The sequence below is a fragment of the Olea europaea genome, unplaced genomic scaffold (genome assembly GCF_002742605.1).
Source record: "Olea europaea var. sylvestris unplaced genomic scaffold, O_europaea_v1 scaffold2381, whole genome shotgun sequence".
NCBI lineage: Eukaryota > Viridiplantae > Streptophyta > Magnoliopsida > Lamiales > Oleaceae > Olea > Olea europaea.
In genome coordinates, this window is record NW_019241957.1 from 46,004 (window position 1) to 61,820 (window position 15,817).

Genomic DNA, 15,817 nt, shown 5'->3' on the forward strand with positions numbered 1-15,817 from the left:
CCATTTTATTATCAAGTGGTGGTGTCCTAATAAATGTGTAAAATTTGGCATGTAATACTTTTTTCTTGTTTCATACCCACTGAACTGTACTGACCGACCCTTATTAGTGCTCACTAAACTCTGGAATAGAGTACTAATTAACTTCCTGGGTAATAGTAAAGTCTGAAACTAAAGTAGATTCTGATTGTGGTTATTTTAGATGTTTTTGTTTTGATCTACATTTTGCGTAATTTGTTGCAGGCTTTTATTCGAATTCTGGAAGCAGCAATTCTATTTTTGTCTACTCCAAAGGGGGAGCCTCTTAATAGATTTTGTGTTTCTTCTAGCATTATTAGCTACGTCTCTCTCTTAATAGGAGAATTAGGTATGCAATTACCATCCCTATTTCCATATATGATTGTTTTTGGAAAATAATGGGACTGTAGAAGAATTTTTGATTTAATTTCTATTTTGCAGGTCGGAAGCGCAGCCGTAGTGCCTTGCTGAAGCTTTATTTGTTTGGGTCATCAATTGCTACTGTGATCTCAGTGGCTTTTCTCATCAAGAGTGAAAAACTATTTGAGGTGAAATAATTTAGAGTTTTCTTCAATCATGTGCATGTTTGGCTTATATTATAATAACATTATAATTTGAAGTCAAAATCAAACAGAAATTCCAACCACACATTCACAATTACTACCCACTTATTGATCCTCACATTTCATGGGTCCCAATACTCCTTTTCATCATAATCCCATTATAATTTCTCCTAAACAAGCACCATACTTTTTTTTATTGATGGGGTGTTATATTGTAGTTATAGGATATGAGTGTTTTGATATCGCTGTAAGTTAGAAAGAGGAAGACAATGTTAGTTATTATACAAAAGGGAAGGACCATTCTTCAAGTTTCTAAGTAAATAATGTGTTCAAACTGAAAATTGTTCCTAGACGAAGTAAAAAACTATGGGAACATTGAAGTGTAGAGTGGTTTCTTTTTGAGTTAGACTTGTTGCTAAAGATAAATGTTCTTTTATGGTTTTAGACCATTTACATATTTCTTACTTGGTTGAATCTGGAAGGGTTCAAACTGCAAGTACATTTATTATCCCATTGAACATTCTCCATATTGATTTTGTAACATTGCTGCGAAACCTTGCGGATAAATTACACTTAGTTAAAGCTGGAGACTGTTTTCATCCTACTTTCTTTCACTTTGTGCATCTTAGGTTACTCTTGGCATTAAATGAACTGTAAGATCTTTACATTTTCCTGATACATTAATTTGCGTTGTGGTATTAAATGAACTGTGTGATTTATGCGTTTTCTGATTCATTAATTTACTTTTTGGTGTTTGATGCATTAATTTACTTTTTGGTGTTTGGTTTCTCTTCTATGTGGCCCACGAAAAGCTTGTTAAGCTGGGAAAACTTTTCCCATGATGGGGATTATTTTCATTTCAATTACTATTAAAATTTAAATAGGATTTGAATTCACTCACTTGATACACATTTTATAGAATGTGTTAACAATAAAAAGAAAAGATAAATATATATATATATATGTATATATATATATATATATATATATATATATTTGATGTGGAGTTGGAGTTGAAGTTGCAGCAACTTCTATGAATTCAGTCCAATATATGCATTGCTGAGTGTTAGAGGATTTCTATGATTTTATAATCAAATGTATTTTGATCTTTTCAGTAGTTCCTCAATGTGTGCCCATAATCCAGAGGTCTTATTTTTGGTTTGTGTGTGTAGTTTACTCTTCTAGGAAGAGTGCTTATTGATGGAGAATAATCTATAGCAGTTAAAGATTATAAATCTTTAACTTTCCGAGTTTGAGTTTCTAGTCCTTTTTTCAGTAGGAATTTTTTTGGATATATAAATATACTTGTCGAGTCTCATAATTTTGTAGAGTCAATCAGTATGACCGATATTGTATTGTGCGATTTTGCCTAACCCTTTTAATGATAGGGCTCCTAGGCATCTTACTGAATAGTTCTATTCAAAATGTTCTGATTGCAGTGACTAGTGATTGAAAGATGGGAGTGTTGCTTGATGAGTAGTGCATTTAGGACGTCCTAAGTGAGCTCACCTAATTAACTTTCCATCCCCTATGAGTTCCTTCATAGACTCCCCAGTCCTCCATAACTATCATCTGATTTGTAAAAGAATGAATAATGATCAATGCCAGCCATCTGGCTATGCTTCTGAACATAGTGGACTTTATCCATTCTTATTCTCTGCAAAATAAAATTGTATTTGATACGGAAGAAACATGGGGTTTCGTGAGATGGAGCCTGTTAAGTGAGGGAGCTGTTTAAATTAGTGGGGGCATAATATCAGGGATTTCTGAGAATAAGCTGTTAGGGCCAATAAAAGGGGTGGGAAAGGGGTGGGGATCTGTTAGTCATTCAAATATTATGAGTTGTTTTGGCGAGAGATGCCTCTTTAAAGCACAAGAGTGCATTTGTACTGCCTTTTGTTCTAGTATATACTTTGCTGTTATGGGTTACTTTTTGTAATTCATTCAGTAATTTACAATTCAATTGTCTTCCAAATATCACTAATTATAAAAAATGTGACTGAGATTTTATCATTTTTCTTATATATATATATATATATATATATTAATAGATTCTTTACATCCTTTTTTAAAGACCATTTTAGCTGTTAATTTTTCTAGAAACACTTTTTGTGACAAATGTACATTGGTTCATCATGGTTGTTCATTTTTATTGTTCATCATAGTTGTTCATTTTTATTGTTTAACAAAGAGTAGTTTTCCTTTGCACGACACACTATTTACAATGCATCTACATCTCTTTGATATATTGAAGTCAATATAATATGATACTATTTTTGCTTTTGTGTAACAGCTCATGGAAGATTTGAGTAAGTGGGAGTCATCGGCAATTAAGATATTCAAGTTTGCTGCTGTTCTACTTGGTCAGTTTTGCTTATTTAGCTCATATTCCTTACGTTAGACATGATATGCATTATAAATTGTTGTTAAACCATTTTTAAAGGGGATCATATATTTGCAGGTGTAGTAGTACAGATATTCACAATTGTTGTGACCTCCTCCCTTGTGAGCAATATGGCTCCTCCCAAGAGGGCTTCCTAATGTTTCCTGTAATTATGCACTAATAAGACAACTGTTATGGCTAAGAGAAAAGGCTTTTCCCTACATCCTTGTTCTTTCACATGTTTGCTGCCTATAGAGAGTGCAGTTTCTTCAATTGCCCTGGTAATCAAGAATTTTGGTTTCGGATAATTTATATCGCTTTATTGACCGAATTATATACTTCCATGATGGTTTTTTCTTTTTCTTTTTTAAATGTTTTACTTGTTTTATCAAGTTGTCTTCTATGGTTTCTGATGTGAAATTATGTCTATTTTAGGAGAAACAGGATTAAAAGCAGAATTTGCTTTAGTCTAGGTCTGTTTGGTTTTATTAACCAGGATTGACATTTTAAGTATCCATGTTTCCTTAGATTTAAGTTCTTTACCCTATAAAAGGGATTTTAGGGTATTGATATATGGCTAAACATAACATTATTACTGTTCCTTTTGAAATTTTCTTATTCTTATTCTCTCTTTCTCTTGCTCTCTCTTTCTAGTCCTCTCCTTTTCTGCGCCACTTCTCTATTGCCATCCCGATTTGTCTCCGTTAGCAAGTTATTTTCATGTAAAATATATTCTTGGAAAAACTTTGAGAATCACCTCTTCTTCTGGGAAATCAAATGAACATGCTGAAACTCTCTTTCAGATTTTTTATCTTACGATCATGATGTGAGGTATTAAGCCCTTGTTTGACCATTCTTTCTGTCAAATAGGGGTTAAATGTTCAGGAAAATAATCAACTAATAAAATTTGGCCTTTTCATGGAGTATACCCCATAATCAAGATTAATAAGCAAGTAGGTTTAGAATTTGCTCAAACCAACTAATTTGATTTTGATTTTGAATTGGAGTCGAAACCAGTCCAAATCAAATCAACTCATTCTAACTCTTTTGACTAATAAATAAGATCATGCAAAGAAAACTTAACATAATGAGTGTGTGTGAGAAAAATTCCAATGTTATTACTTACTGAAAACATCGTAGATTGAAAGGAATCGAGATATAATTATGGGATTAGTGCTTATTTTGTTATTTTTATTTTTCTTAAAATAAATAAAAAAAAGGTAAATATGTAAGTGGATTAGGTTGTTTTGGTTTGTAGATTGAAGGGAATCGAGATATAATTATGAGATTAGTGCATATTTTGTTATTTTTATTTTTCTTAAAATAAATAAAAAAAAAAAGGTAAATATGTAAGTGGATTAGGTTGGTTTGGTTAACCAGCAATTTGAGATTTCAAATCATGACTGAATCAATTCATCATGGTTTTGTTCAAAATTTCTAGGGTCACATGAGTGTTTAAAAAAAAAAAAAAAAAAAATTTGTTTTTGTTTTATTATTTGAATGCTTTGGTCAAGGTAGTTGAAGCCCACATCCAAATAAGAAACCTACCCAATTGAAAACCATTCGAAAACACTATTTTCCCCCATTTTGAAACCTGAAATCCTTTTACATCCACTTGAAATACGAAGAATATGTTCTGAAAATTTTGTCTGGTTATCAACAAAGAGTCAAACGATTGAATTGAATCGGGTCGACCTAGAAGTTAAAATAATTAAATAATTAATTTATCAACAAAGAGTCAAACGATTGAATTGAATCGGGTCGACCTAGAAGTTAAAATAATTAAATAATTAATTTATCAACAAAGAGTCAAACGATTGAATTGAATCGGGTCGACCTAGAAGTTAAAATAATTAAATAATTAATTTATCAACAAAGAGTCAAACGATTGAATTGAATCGGGTCGACCTAGAAGTTAAAATAATTAAATAATTAATTTAAACATAGATATATAGACATAGTTAAAGATTTCTATGGATTAAAATAATAGTCTAAAATCCATTAGTTAACCAATACTATTTTATGGAGCCATTTAAACTTAAATGAGAATTAAATAGGCCAAAAACTATGCAATACACTATTTTTTTTAGATAAATATGAAATTTTATTGATTAAAATACATATACAAGCACACTGGTCATATTTGGGCAAATCAAAATCACGTGACTCAAACACTACTCAAGGCATGCCTGGGCAACAAAAATAAAGATGTACAAACGATATGATTTATAGACCCATTTCTTTGTATCTATATGTTTTCTTTTCTTTGTAAAATTAGTTTGAATTTTGGATATTATGACTTAAACGGAGCACAAAGGCTTCGCCTGGAGACAGTGGCGGCTCCGATGATTATTGGGCGACAAGAGAAGTGGCAACAATGCTTATTGTGTACTTCGCCCTCTCTCTCTATTTTTTGGGACAAAATTTAACTGTTGAATTGACAAAAATTGTACCTGGTTCACTGATTTCAAGTTGAACTTGACGGTTTATAGGAGTTTGTGTCGGTTTTCTTTCTAGTTTATACATGATCGGACTTGATTTCGGCTTTGTTCTTAGTTTTTTCCGACCGAACCGGCCCATCCGATCAGATTTTCAAAGCACTTATATGCTGTTTCAATTAATGGAACAAGGAATTTTACTCATACTTCTATATCTCTGCGAAGATATGAATGAATGAAAAAACAGGAGACAAAATTAAAATATCAATCAAGATTTCGTTAAGCGTAACTAAACTCCTTGGAATTCCCACTACAGCTGGCAGGCTAGCCAGGCCACCTTGTTGAAGATATAGGGCTTGTTTGGGAGCGATTTTTCTTCTTAAAAAATTGATTTTTTGATCGTTGTTTCACTATTCCGACCGTTATATTTGACTTCTTCTCTCACAGGTGAACATCACTTATCTCCTAACGGTCAAAAAATAAATCATCAAAATCACTCTCAAACAGGCTTCTAGTGTTGCTGCCAAATCCATTTGTTGATTTATTTCATTTACCTGGCTATTCATGAAACGTGAGAGGCAGATGCTTCCGGAAGAAATTGATACATGTATCTAATAGTTTACATAATGGTTTATATATACAGGATGTGGTGAAATATTATTGGATAAGAATTTTTCAACCAAATGAAATTTTAAAAAAAAAGAAGAAAAGACCCTTCGTCATTCTCTTTTTGACACCATGTCTCTATGTAAATCATTATGTAACTTCATTATATGTAAGTTTCGATCTCATAGTTGGATGGGATTGCAAAAATACAAGGTGTATGATAAGCACATAATCTAGATAAGTTGGGTGAAAATTGGTAAAATCCTAATTTCTGAATCCTTTAATGATCTTGAACAACACGTTCTTCTAAATCAAGCGACCCAAATATTCGAAAGGAATTCTTGTATTTTTCTCTAAGATTTGAAGTATGATTCGCTCCACCACAATTAACTATTTTTTTTTAGTTTTCTTTTGTGTTTGGCGTGGACGTACCTGGTCGGATTTTCCTCAAATTCCATTTGTTGTCCCTGTACTTCTTATTTCTTAGATTTTTCACTTCAACTTTTCTAATCTTTCATTTCGGTTCCTACACTTCATAAATTCTTCCAATCAACCTCTAGTTTCATCCAATTGAGTTCCATAAGTTTTTGGCCTTCATCTAAGACCATCTTTTTGTCAAATTATCCAAATTCACTTTCTTTTGCTTTGTTCACCTTTAAACTGACGATTTGTCATGCGACGGTAAAATATAATGCAAAGTGAGTAAAAATTCAATAAACTAATCCCAATAGCATAGCTTTATGAGGTAGATAAAAATGTAAAATCTACTTCTCACATTCCAGATTAAATTCAAAATTAGTAATTCTTTTACAAATAACTTGTTCTTCTATTTCAGGCAAAAAAAGGGGGGGGGGGGGGGGGAAAAGGCACGAAAGAAAAGAAGAGGGGGGGGGGGGGGGGGGGAATAAGAAATGAAACATTGAAGATATTTTTATGTTTACTATAGTGTGCCTGAACCCAAATTCTTTCATGACTTGGTTTAATTTAAAAAAAAAATTAAAAAAATTCTTAAATAGTATTATAACTCAAGAAGAAATCAAGATTTATGTGACGTGTAATTCTGTTTCGATTTATTGTTCAGTCTTAGGTCCAACAAGTTGAACCTTTATTAATAAAATAAGATGATATATTTCGTTTTTGTATTATAGTACAATGCATGCATGTTCACGTGGGGATTAATCGACAAATTGATGAGAAAGTAGCCAAAATACATTGGACTTTCTGCAATGCTTGCTGTGGGGACTAATATCCTAATTTATAATCGAATTTCATCACCAATTAATCTACTTGTACAGATAGGTTGTTGGACGTGGCATGCATCTATCAACCTATCTGTAAAAAAATTCTATACATGTAATAGAATCCTTTCATCACATAGTAATATGGAAATCACCAATATAGACATCAATTAATGATGAAATTTGAGAGAATTGCCTTAATTTTGAGAAAAATTAAAGTGACGTTACCCTATTGAAATAAATTGAAGTAAAGTTACCATGGTTAGCCGACTGACATTTACGATGAAAATATAGTTACTACATTTAGACAGAAGAAATCACTGGTGGATGTCAATTCTACTTAATAACTTCATCCATCATAGAAGTTGATAGTTTCCTACAATAACTTCTCTTCAATAGATGCGAAGTTATTCAAACAGATATTAAACTCACCATTTTATTTTCTTTATCTTTGAAATTGAATATGTATTGTGACCATAAACGGTTACAATACAAACTGAACAGTATTCACAGACTCGATCCTTTCCGAATAACTTAGTGGAACGTACAGTTGTGACATTAATTCATAAATAAACTCTCAGAGTTTTTGCTGAATTTAGGGCTAATTGGAGGGCAGCATAACTATTGATCAAAGCCAAGGCATTGCTAGTGAGATGAGCAACATTCACAATTCGTGCCCTGATAAGTCACAAAACTTTTCATGTGAATGAGTTTTAGTAGACACGTCAACAGTCTGAGCAATCAAGATTACGAAGACGAGACGAATAAGATTTCGCAGAATATGTTGACGAATAAAATTACATTCACTTTCAATACATTGTATTTGCTGATGAAAAAAATCACTATGAGCAATCAGAATAGCATTTCGATTATCACAATGAAAGCTTTGCATAAGAGTGTATGATTCTCATGTAATGTAATAATCATCTCAACCAAATAATTTTAGTAGTATATGCTAAAGCCCAATACTCCTACCATAATGAACTCTGACTGTTTGCTTCTTACTTCACCATGAAATAAGAAAATCATCTTAGAAGAAACAGTAGCCGGAGGTGGATTGTCGTTAGTTGGATCATCAGCCCAATTAGCCTCAAAGTAGTCTCGTAACTCAAGAGGTGACTAAGTCGAGAACCGAAATTTACAAAATAGAGCTCCTTTGATGTAGAATAGAATACAAAGAACAACATCAAAGTAAGTAGTTTGATGAGCTAACATTAATTGAACATGGACGGCACATACTATATCCAGACGAGTAAGGTAAGATAAACCAAAACTTTCAATCAGCTACGTATAAAGATTTACTGAACATGCATGTAGAATAGAATGCTAAGAACAACATCAAAGTAAGTAGCTTGATGAGCTAACATCAACTGAACATGGACGGCATATCCTATATTCAGACGAGTGACGGTAACATAAACGAAACTTTCAATCAGCTATCTATAAAGATTGAGATTTTCGAAGAGTACAACATGGGTGTGAGGTAACTTGATATTGGTCTCAATAGGAATAGAAGTAGTTTTGTTCTCACACGCATTAACTCGAGATACCATATCTGAGGCATATTTAGCATGCAACAAGCATTATCTGGTACTATTAGAAGAGACCTCTAATTAGGGGTGGATTTAGGTGGTGGCGAGCTAGGACGGCCGCCTTAGTTGGATTCACCAAGGAGAATTTTTTTTTACTGATAATAGATAGAAGGGTGATTAGCACAAAACGTCCCTGCCTTTGGAGGTTTTTGTGGATAACGTCCCTACCTTTAGTTTTTTGGTGGATAACGTCCCTACATTTACCATTTTTTGCGCAGAATGTCCTTCTGTCAATTCACCGTTAAAATGTTCCGTTAAATCAAATAAAATGGATCTTTTCTTTTTAAAATGCAGGGGTAATATCGTCCATCAACATTTTCTTCACTGTGTAATCTCTCCCGCCTCTTTCTTCTTCAAACGTTCAAGAAAAAAGTAAAGTAACATGAAAAAAAACTTATACATTATTATTTCATTCAATGAATTAGGGAAAATGACGTGAGAATGACTGCATTTCTGGTAGAAAATATTCATGGCTGCTGTAATACTAATTGTTCAAAACATTTTGGAATGCTATATGAAGAGAATGAATATGTGGTTAATAAAAATGAGATGTCCATCCTTATTTTATGCTTACGAGAAGGCCAATCAAAGTATGATTCTGTAAATGGATAATACATGTGATGGAGTGGAGAAGATGATGAAATATGAACGTGTTTTCTCCCCCATTTTAGCATAAAATTGAATTGGTAATAACAATCCCTACCTTTATATTATCTTCGCGCAAAACATCCCTACCTTTACAATGTACCTGCGCAAAAAATCCCTACCTTTACAATGTACCTGCGCAAAACATCCCTACTTTTACAATGTTTTTGCGCAAAACATCCCTACCTTTGTTAAAAATTGTGCAAACCGTCTCTACGTATTTTGAGCTAAACAACCTGTCTAAACTGCAGCCAAATACAATTCTGCTTATCCCTGCAATTGAACGTCCACAACACCTAGTTCGAACAAAGCAAAACCAATACTCAACATCCAAGTTCAATAACAAAATGTAGTAAAATCAGCACTCAACAACCAAGCTCAATAACCAAACTAAGTAAAATGAGTACTAGACAATAATTAAAGAGTTTTCATTTCTGGATATCCAGTTTGGAGAAGAGAAAAGGTCACATAATCAGAAGGTGCCTCTCTCTGTCCAGCTGTTCAAAAATATCAACAAAAACATATACAATTCAGCATTCTACAGCTATTACTATGGTAGTGAATGAACCAAATCATATACAATTCATGTGCAGTGATTCATTAAACCAAAAGCAAAAAAATTTCATCTGGCAATACTAATTTGGTGCTGGTGGTGGTGCCCTTCTGCAGCCCCTACTATTGTATCCTCGTTCACCACATTTCCTGCATGTCATTATCAACCATGCTCTCTTCCTTGGACTTGACGTGGCTGTTGTAGTTGTCTCCGAAGTATTTACATTGCGTGAAGACTTTCTAAACCTCTTAGCCTGACTTGAAGAAGCTTCATTCGGCTCTTTTCTTCTGCTTTTTCTTAGCCTTCCAGCTCTTTTTGTGTATAATGGTGGATCGAGGGGCTTGAGACCTAGGTTAGGCCATGAGTCCGGACCTGTGATGGGGGAAATAGATGGAGTATAAGTTGCGAGGTATGCCTCCTTCTTGTATATGTCATCTACAAACTCCATTACATTAAGGCCTCGTGATACAATAGAGGAAATCGCATGACAACAAGGAAGTCCTGACAATTGCCAAGCACGACATGTGCACGTTCTTGCCCTTAAGTCCACAGCATTAAGTACAGTGCCTACATTGTGTCGGACTTGAAACCTTTCGTTGCCTGCATATTTAGCCCACTCCACCCTTGCAAGCCTACTGTTCGTGTCCAAAATTTTCTGAATTCTAGGGCCAACTACTGCATTGTCCTCAAAAAATTGATCTGACCAAGCAACTTCAGGCTCCGCTCCTTCGTTCTCTTCAACAATTGGTACATAACAACCTTCCAATGGTTGGTCATCATCAACTTCATTCGCATGCAACGGCAATGCATATGATTGCATTGGGGCTATGACATATATGTGTAATGTTGAATGGCCCTCCCTATTCTTAAGCATTTCCTCAATATCCCTTGTACTCTCCAATTTCGTCAACCCCTTTCCCAAACTCATCCTTTGCTTCTTATAATAAAACTCCAACAATATTTCATCACCAATTGCACGTAAGAATTTCATCAAATTCTCTTTCGTAAACAACGCAGCACAAAAGAAATCAATAAAAACCACATAGCCCCCTTCGTACACCAAATTGTTTGGTTTTTCATAAAATTTGCCGCCGTAGTGTAATTCAACGATGAAATATGGAGAATTAGCACCTTCATGCAAATGGTAGGGAATTAGAAAACCAATATCAAGTAATAAATTGGGGAGTTTTGGGAGAAATTAATGCAGGCAGAAATGTATAGATGTAAGACTATACCATAAATGGGTGGACTCTCTCCAAGATCTCTCAAAATCGGAGGTAACATGTTGCTCATGGAAGGAGCATATACCTGCCATTGGCCATATGTAAGAAATTTTAACCCATATGCTCACAAAAATGCTTTTTTTTCAAAATCTCTTCACATATTCACAAATCACAATAACTTGTAAGGATAAAATTGGGAATGGGTGGTAACTCACCCCTGCCTATTTCATCTCCTTCAGCGGCTTCGGGTGAAGACGGAGCAAGTTTGGCAGCTTCGGACTTCCATTCTGTAATGGGTCCTTCTCTGCCTGCATAACAATAATAAAGCAGTAGAAAATTCAATTAAAACACCAAATCATGAAAAAAGGCCGAATCCCTAACTTGAAATCATAAAAATCCAAGCCCAAACTTCTCTTACCTTCGCTCGCTTCAAATTGCCTCAACCGTGCTTCGACTGTGCGACAACGAGGGTGATCACCGTAGAGAAAAAAAGGGTAACCGAAATGCGCACAAAATATGGTTGGGCAGGAAGAAGAAACAGCGTCGTCCCCTTCGCTTCGTCCAGAGAAAGGGTCGGTTATGCGTAAAATGAAGAGGCGGGAGAGATTACACAGTGAAGAAAATGTTGATGGACGATATTACCCCTGCATTTTAAAAAGAAAAGATCCATTTTATTTGATTTAACGGAACATTTTAACGGTGAATTGACAGAAGGACGTTCTGCGCAAAAAATGGTAAAGGTAGGGACGTTATCCACCAAAAAACTAAAGGTAGGGACGTTATCCACAAAAACCTCCAAAGGTAGGGACGTTTTGTGCTAATCACCCATAGATAGAATATTTAGATTATATATTTGATAATTCATGTTAACAACAAACATCTCTAGTAACTTGGCTGGTTAGCCCTTCCACTATTGAATTGGAAGTTCGAAACTCTTTAAGAGCAAAATTTTTTATAATTTTTGTATTTCAATAATTTTTACCAAAACAAATGCAGGGAATATGATTCGAACCTACTACCTTCCTTAAAAATATTGACCACTTTACCATCATGACATTTAGTAATTTTTAGCACATAATGTAACAAAATAATATATATTCAATTTTACTGGTTTAATGCAAATAGAAACATTTTAACTGGTGCTTTGTCCATCTTCTTGATTTTCTTTTTCTTTTCTTTTTTTCTCTAATCAATTTATTTGAGAGTTTGGTCAATTAATGGTAGATGAATTTTGTAGAAAAATTGCCCTTAGTAGCATAAGAAATCTTTCAACAAAACTTATTTAATTATAATAAAAGGTTCCACTTTTCGTTTACAAAAAATTGATTGTGAAAAAGTGGAATCATACAAGCATATAAAATTGATACAATCATATAAATAATTTTAATTTTGTTAATATAATAATGCTTGTTTAGTTGACTTTAATTGTAAACTAAATATTGGCATTTTGTTAATATATATTGCTTATTTAATTGAAAAATAAATTAGGGCATTTTGTAAATTATGGAACGATTTTTCATCCAAAATGAAAGTTCGTACCTAGTTCTAGTTCTAGTTCTAGTTCTAGTGGTATATCTAATTCTTCTAGTTCTAATTCGTACGATTTTTTGAATATTACTTAATTAAATATTATTAAACAACCCCACTATCACGGACGTTGGCTATCGATAGTAAGTTTTCAACGCTCGCGATCCGCCCTAATTAAACTCGACCCCAGGATTCGCCCCTGCCTCTAATACAAAGAACTAGCCAAGTAAGCCAAGATCTTTTGTATAAAACTAAGTGCACTAATATCCTCCACTCCATGTTTTCATATACTCAAAAATAAATCAGAACTCCAAACATTTTATTACTCAACCTTAAAGGAGACATTGGCTTGTGCGTATAGGATATGACATTACTTGACTTGTAAAAGTTTTCAATTTTGGACAACCATAAAATTAATCAAATCGCAATGTAATAGGTTTGCATAATTAAACTATAATTGAAGATAGGGTTTCTCGTGGAGTAAAATACAAAATATCACCACAATAGAATCTATCTAAAAATAACAAAATATCAAACAAATATTAGTAAAAGATAATTTTACATTCCTAGACCCCCTAAACTTGCATAACATAGTGAATGTATTTCTAGTAAACAAAAGATAGTCGATATATTTCATACTTGCAATTGCATAATCTGTAGTAGGTAAGAAAATATTTTTCACTTAATTCAAATTAAGCTGAGTTAATAAGGATGGCAAAATTTTCTGCTCACAACCTGTCCAGCATTAAATCATTTTTAATTTTTTCAATTCAAATAGTAAATGAAAATTTTGAAAAACATGTATTAAAAAAAAATAATAATAATAACCGGACAATATATGAAATTTCTTAATCCCACCTCATTGTAAATTGTTAGATATTGCAGACGGTGTACGTTACACCAATCTAATGGACCCAATACCACCGAATAGAATGGGATTTCTTTACACAATTTCTGCCTTCGTTCCATGTGTTTCCACTTATCCGCATGACATAGCAAATGAATTTCTAGAATGCATAAGATAGTCCTTGTCTATCAAGAAAAACAAGAATGGTTGCCATATTTTCTTCACAAATTAAAATGTTTGAATGTCATAATCTCGAACACGCTTTGATCGAGCTAATAATACTTAAACACGAGTTATTTCATATGAAAATTATAGTACTAATTGTCGAACCACAAGTTGGTCTTGCCTCTAACAAGAAGCAAGTTAATTCTCAACGTTTCAATCTCATTGCTGAAGAGTTCCAAATGATTGGAATAAGAATTTCTCGATTCAAGCGCCAATAGAGATTAACAAAATATAAGATCATAACTATGTCTCTTTTTAATTTATTTTTATTTTTTCCCCTTTTACGGCTTTTCACTCCATTAAATTCTTTCCATGAACATCGCCTTTCATTCAGCAGCATTTCATGCGCACAATGTTGGCTACACGTTTGCATGTGCTTAGGGAGTTTGACCTTTTTAACTAAACATTTATCAAATAGAGATTTGACGTTTACATGATGTTTTATGTTCATAGGCCGCATATGACTACGGTAGCACCCTAATTTTTAATGAAAGGTGTGTTAGCAGGTCATTTCAGTTTATTTAAATATTTAAGCTAGTAAATATTTTTTTTTTTCCTTATGTAAAGTTTAGATATATGCTTGAAATAAAATTAAAACGTAAAATCTCAATTGAGTGTTGATGAGGATTAAATTCATAGCTAATTGTTTTAGACTATAATTTTATTTGTTAGACTAGATTTTAATTACGCTTAAGGTCGTCAATAATTGCTCATTATAATAATTATCGCTATAATTTTTTTCGTGGCTTAACTTCAACCTTTAATCTATACATCTAGTTCATGAAGATGATTTATTTTAACAATTCTGTATGCGTAGTTTGAATTGAGGAAAAAATACTTTGTCACAATTTTTCAATTATCTTTTTTTTTTTAATATAAATGGAAAATAAGTGTCATCGATCCTCTCAACGGACTTGAATAATTCAATGAAAAATTGCCAAGTGTTCTTTTGTAAAAATTATGTCAAACTTTTTCTGTATAGACTTTTGGACAAAAAACCATCATTAGAGAAGAAATGTGCTAATTAACGAAAGATTGATAATAGGAATACATCGAAGAAAAAGTTAGCGATAATGAGCAAAGATTGACAATTAATAAGTGACATAATTAAAAAATTTAGAATTAATGGACCCTTCGCTGGATTGACCTACAACTTACATAGACAGCATGTGATTGCAACAGAATTTAGCAGCAAAATGTGTTCATTATCATACATTCGCACACTCATCTGCATGTGCCTTCGAATACGCCCTTTATACTTTAATCCACCCTAAATATTCTGTGTAAAGCACCAATGAATCTGCCTTATAAATTCTTCCATCCCGAATTTCAACACAAATTTACAAGTTTCCTTCATAGAAGTAGAGGAAGAGATAGAAACAGAGAGAGATGGAAGTATTTGCAAGCAACAAGTTATCTATTAAGCAAATTTTCAGTGTCCTCACAATTCTTCTGTTTATCTCTTTGGCACAGAGTGCCTCACCTTTAAAAGCTTCTAAAACTTTCATCACCAAATCATGCACCAACGCCACATATCCACCACTATGCGTCAAGACCCTCATCCCATACGCTCCCAAGGTGGGTACCAAACCATTGAAGCTCTGCAATGCCGCCCTCACGGAGGCCATACTGGCAGCCAGCAATGCCTCGGCCGCCGTGTCGAAGATAGCAAAGCAAAATGGGCTTGCGCGTTACGAGGCGAAAGCCATCAAGGACTGCATCGAAGACATGAAAGACACGGTTTATGAACTTAAGCTGACGCTCAATGCCATCGGACATCTCAATGATCCCGACAAGGAATTACAATGGGATAATGCCAAGACATGGGCTAGTGCAGCCATAACGGACATAGAATCGTGCATGGACGGATTTTCGGGCCGGAAAGTGAATCCCATCGTGAAGAAGAAGATCAGAAGCAGCATCACTGGAGTGCAAAAACTTACTAGCAATGCTTTATCCCTA

General features: G+C 33.7%; 2 protein-coding genes across 2 annotated transcripts; both read left to right on the forward strand.

Moving 5' to 3' along the window:
- Window positions 1-33: 33 nt before the first annotated feature.
- On the forward strand, window positions 34-3,474 carry LOC111381816. Its single transcript, XM_023005649.1, has 5 exons — window positions 34-37; window positions 200-364; window positions 457-563; window positions 2,872-2,941; window positions 3,040-3,474. The coding sequence occupies exons 1-5, from the start codon at window positions 34-36 to the stop codon at window positions 3,117-3,119; spliced, it is 426 nt and encodes a 141-aa protein (XP_022861417.1). The 3' UTR covers window positions 3,120-3,474.
- Window positions 3,475-15,178: 11,704 nt separating this feature from the next.
- Window positions 15,179-15,814, forward strand: LOC111381817 (pectinesterase inhibitor 4-like; the record flags this gene model as incomplete). The annotated part of the gene is made up of 1 exon (XM_023005650.1): window positions 15,179-15,814. A coding segment is annotated over exon 1 (570 nt), but the record flags the coding sequence as incomplete, so codon positions are not given.
- Window positions 15,815-15,817: the final 3 nt, after the last annotated feature.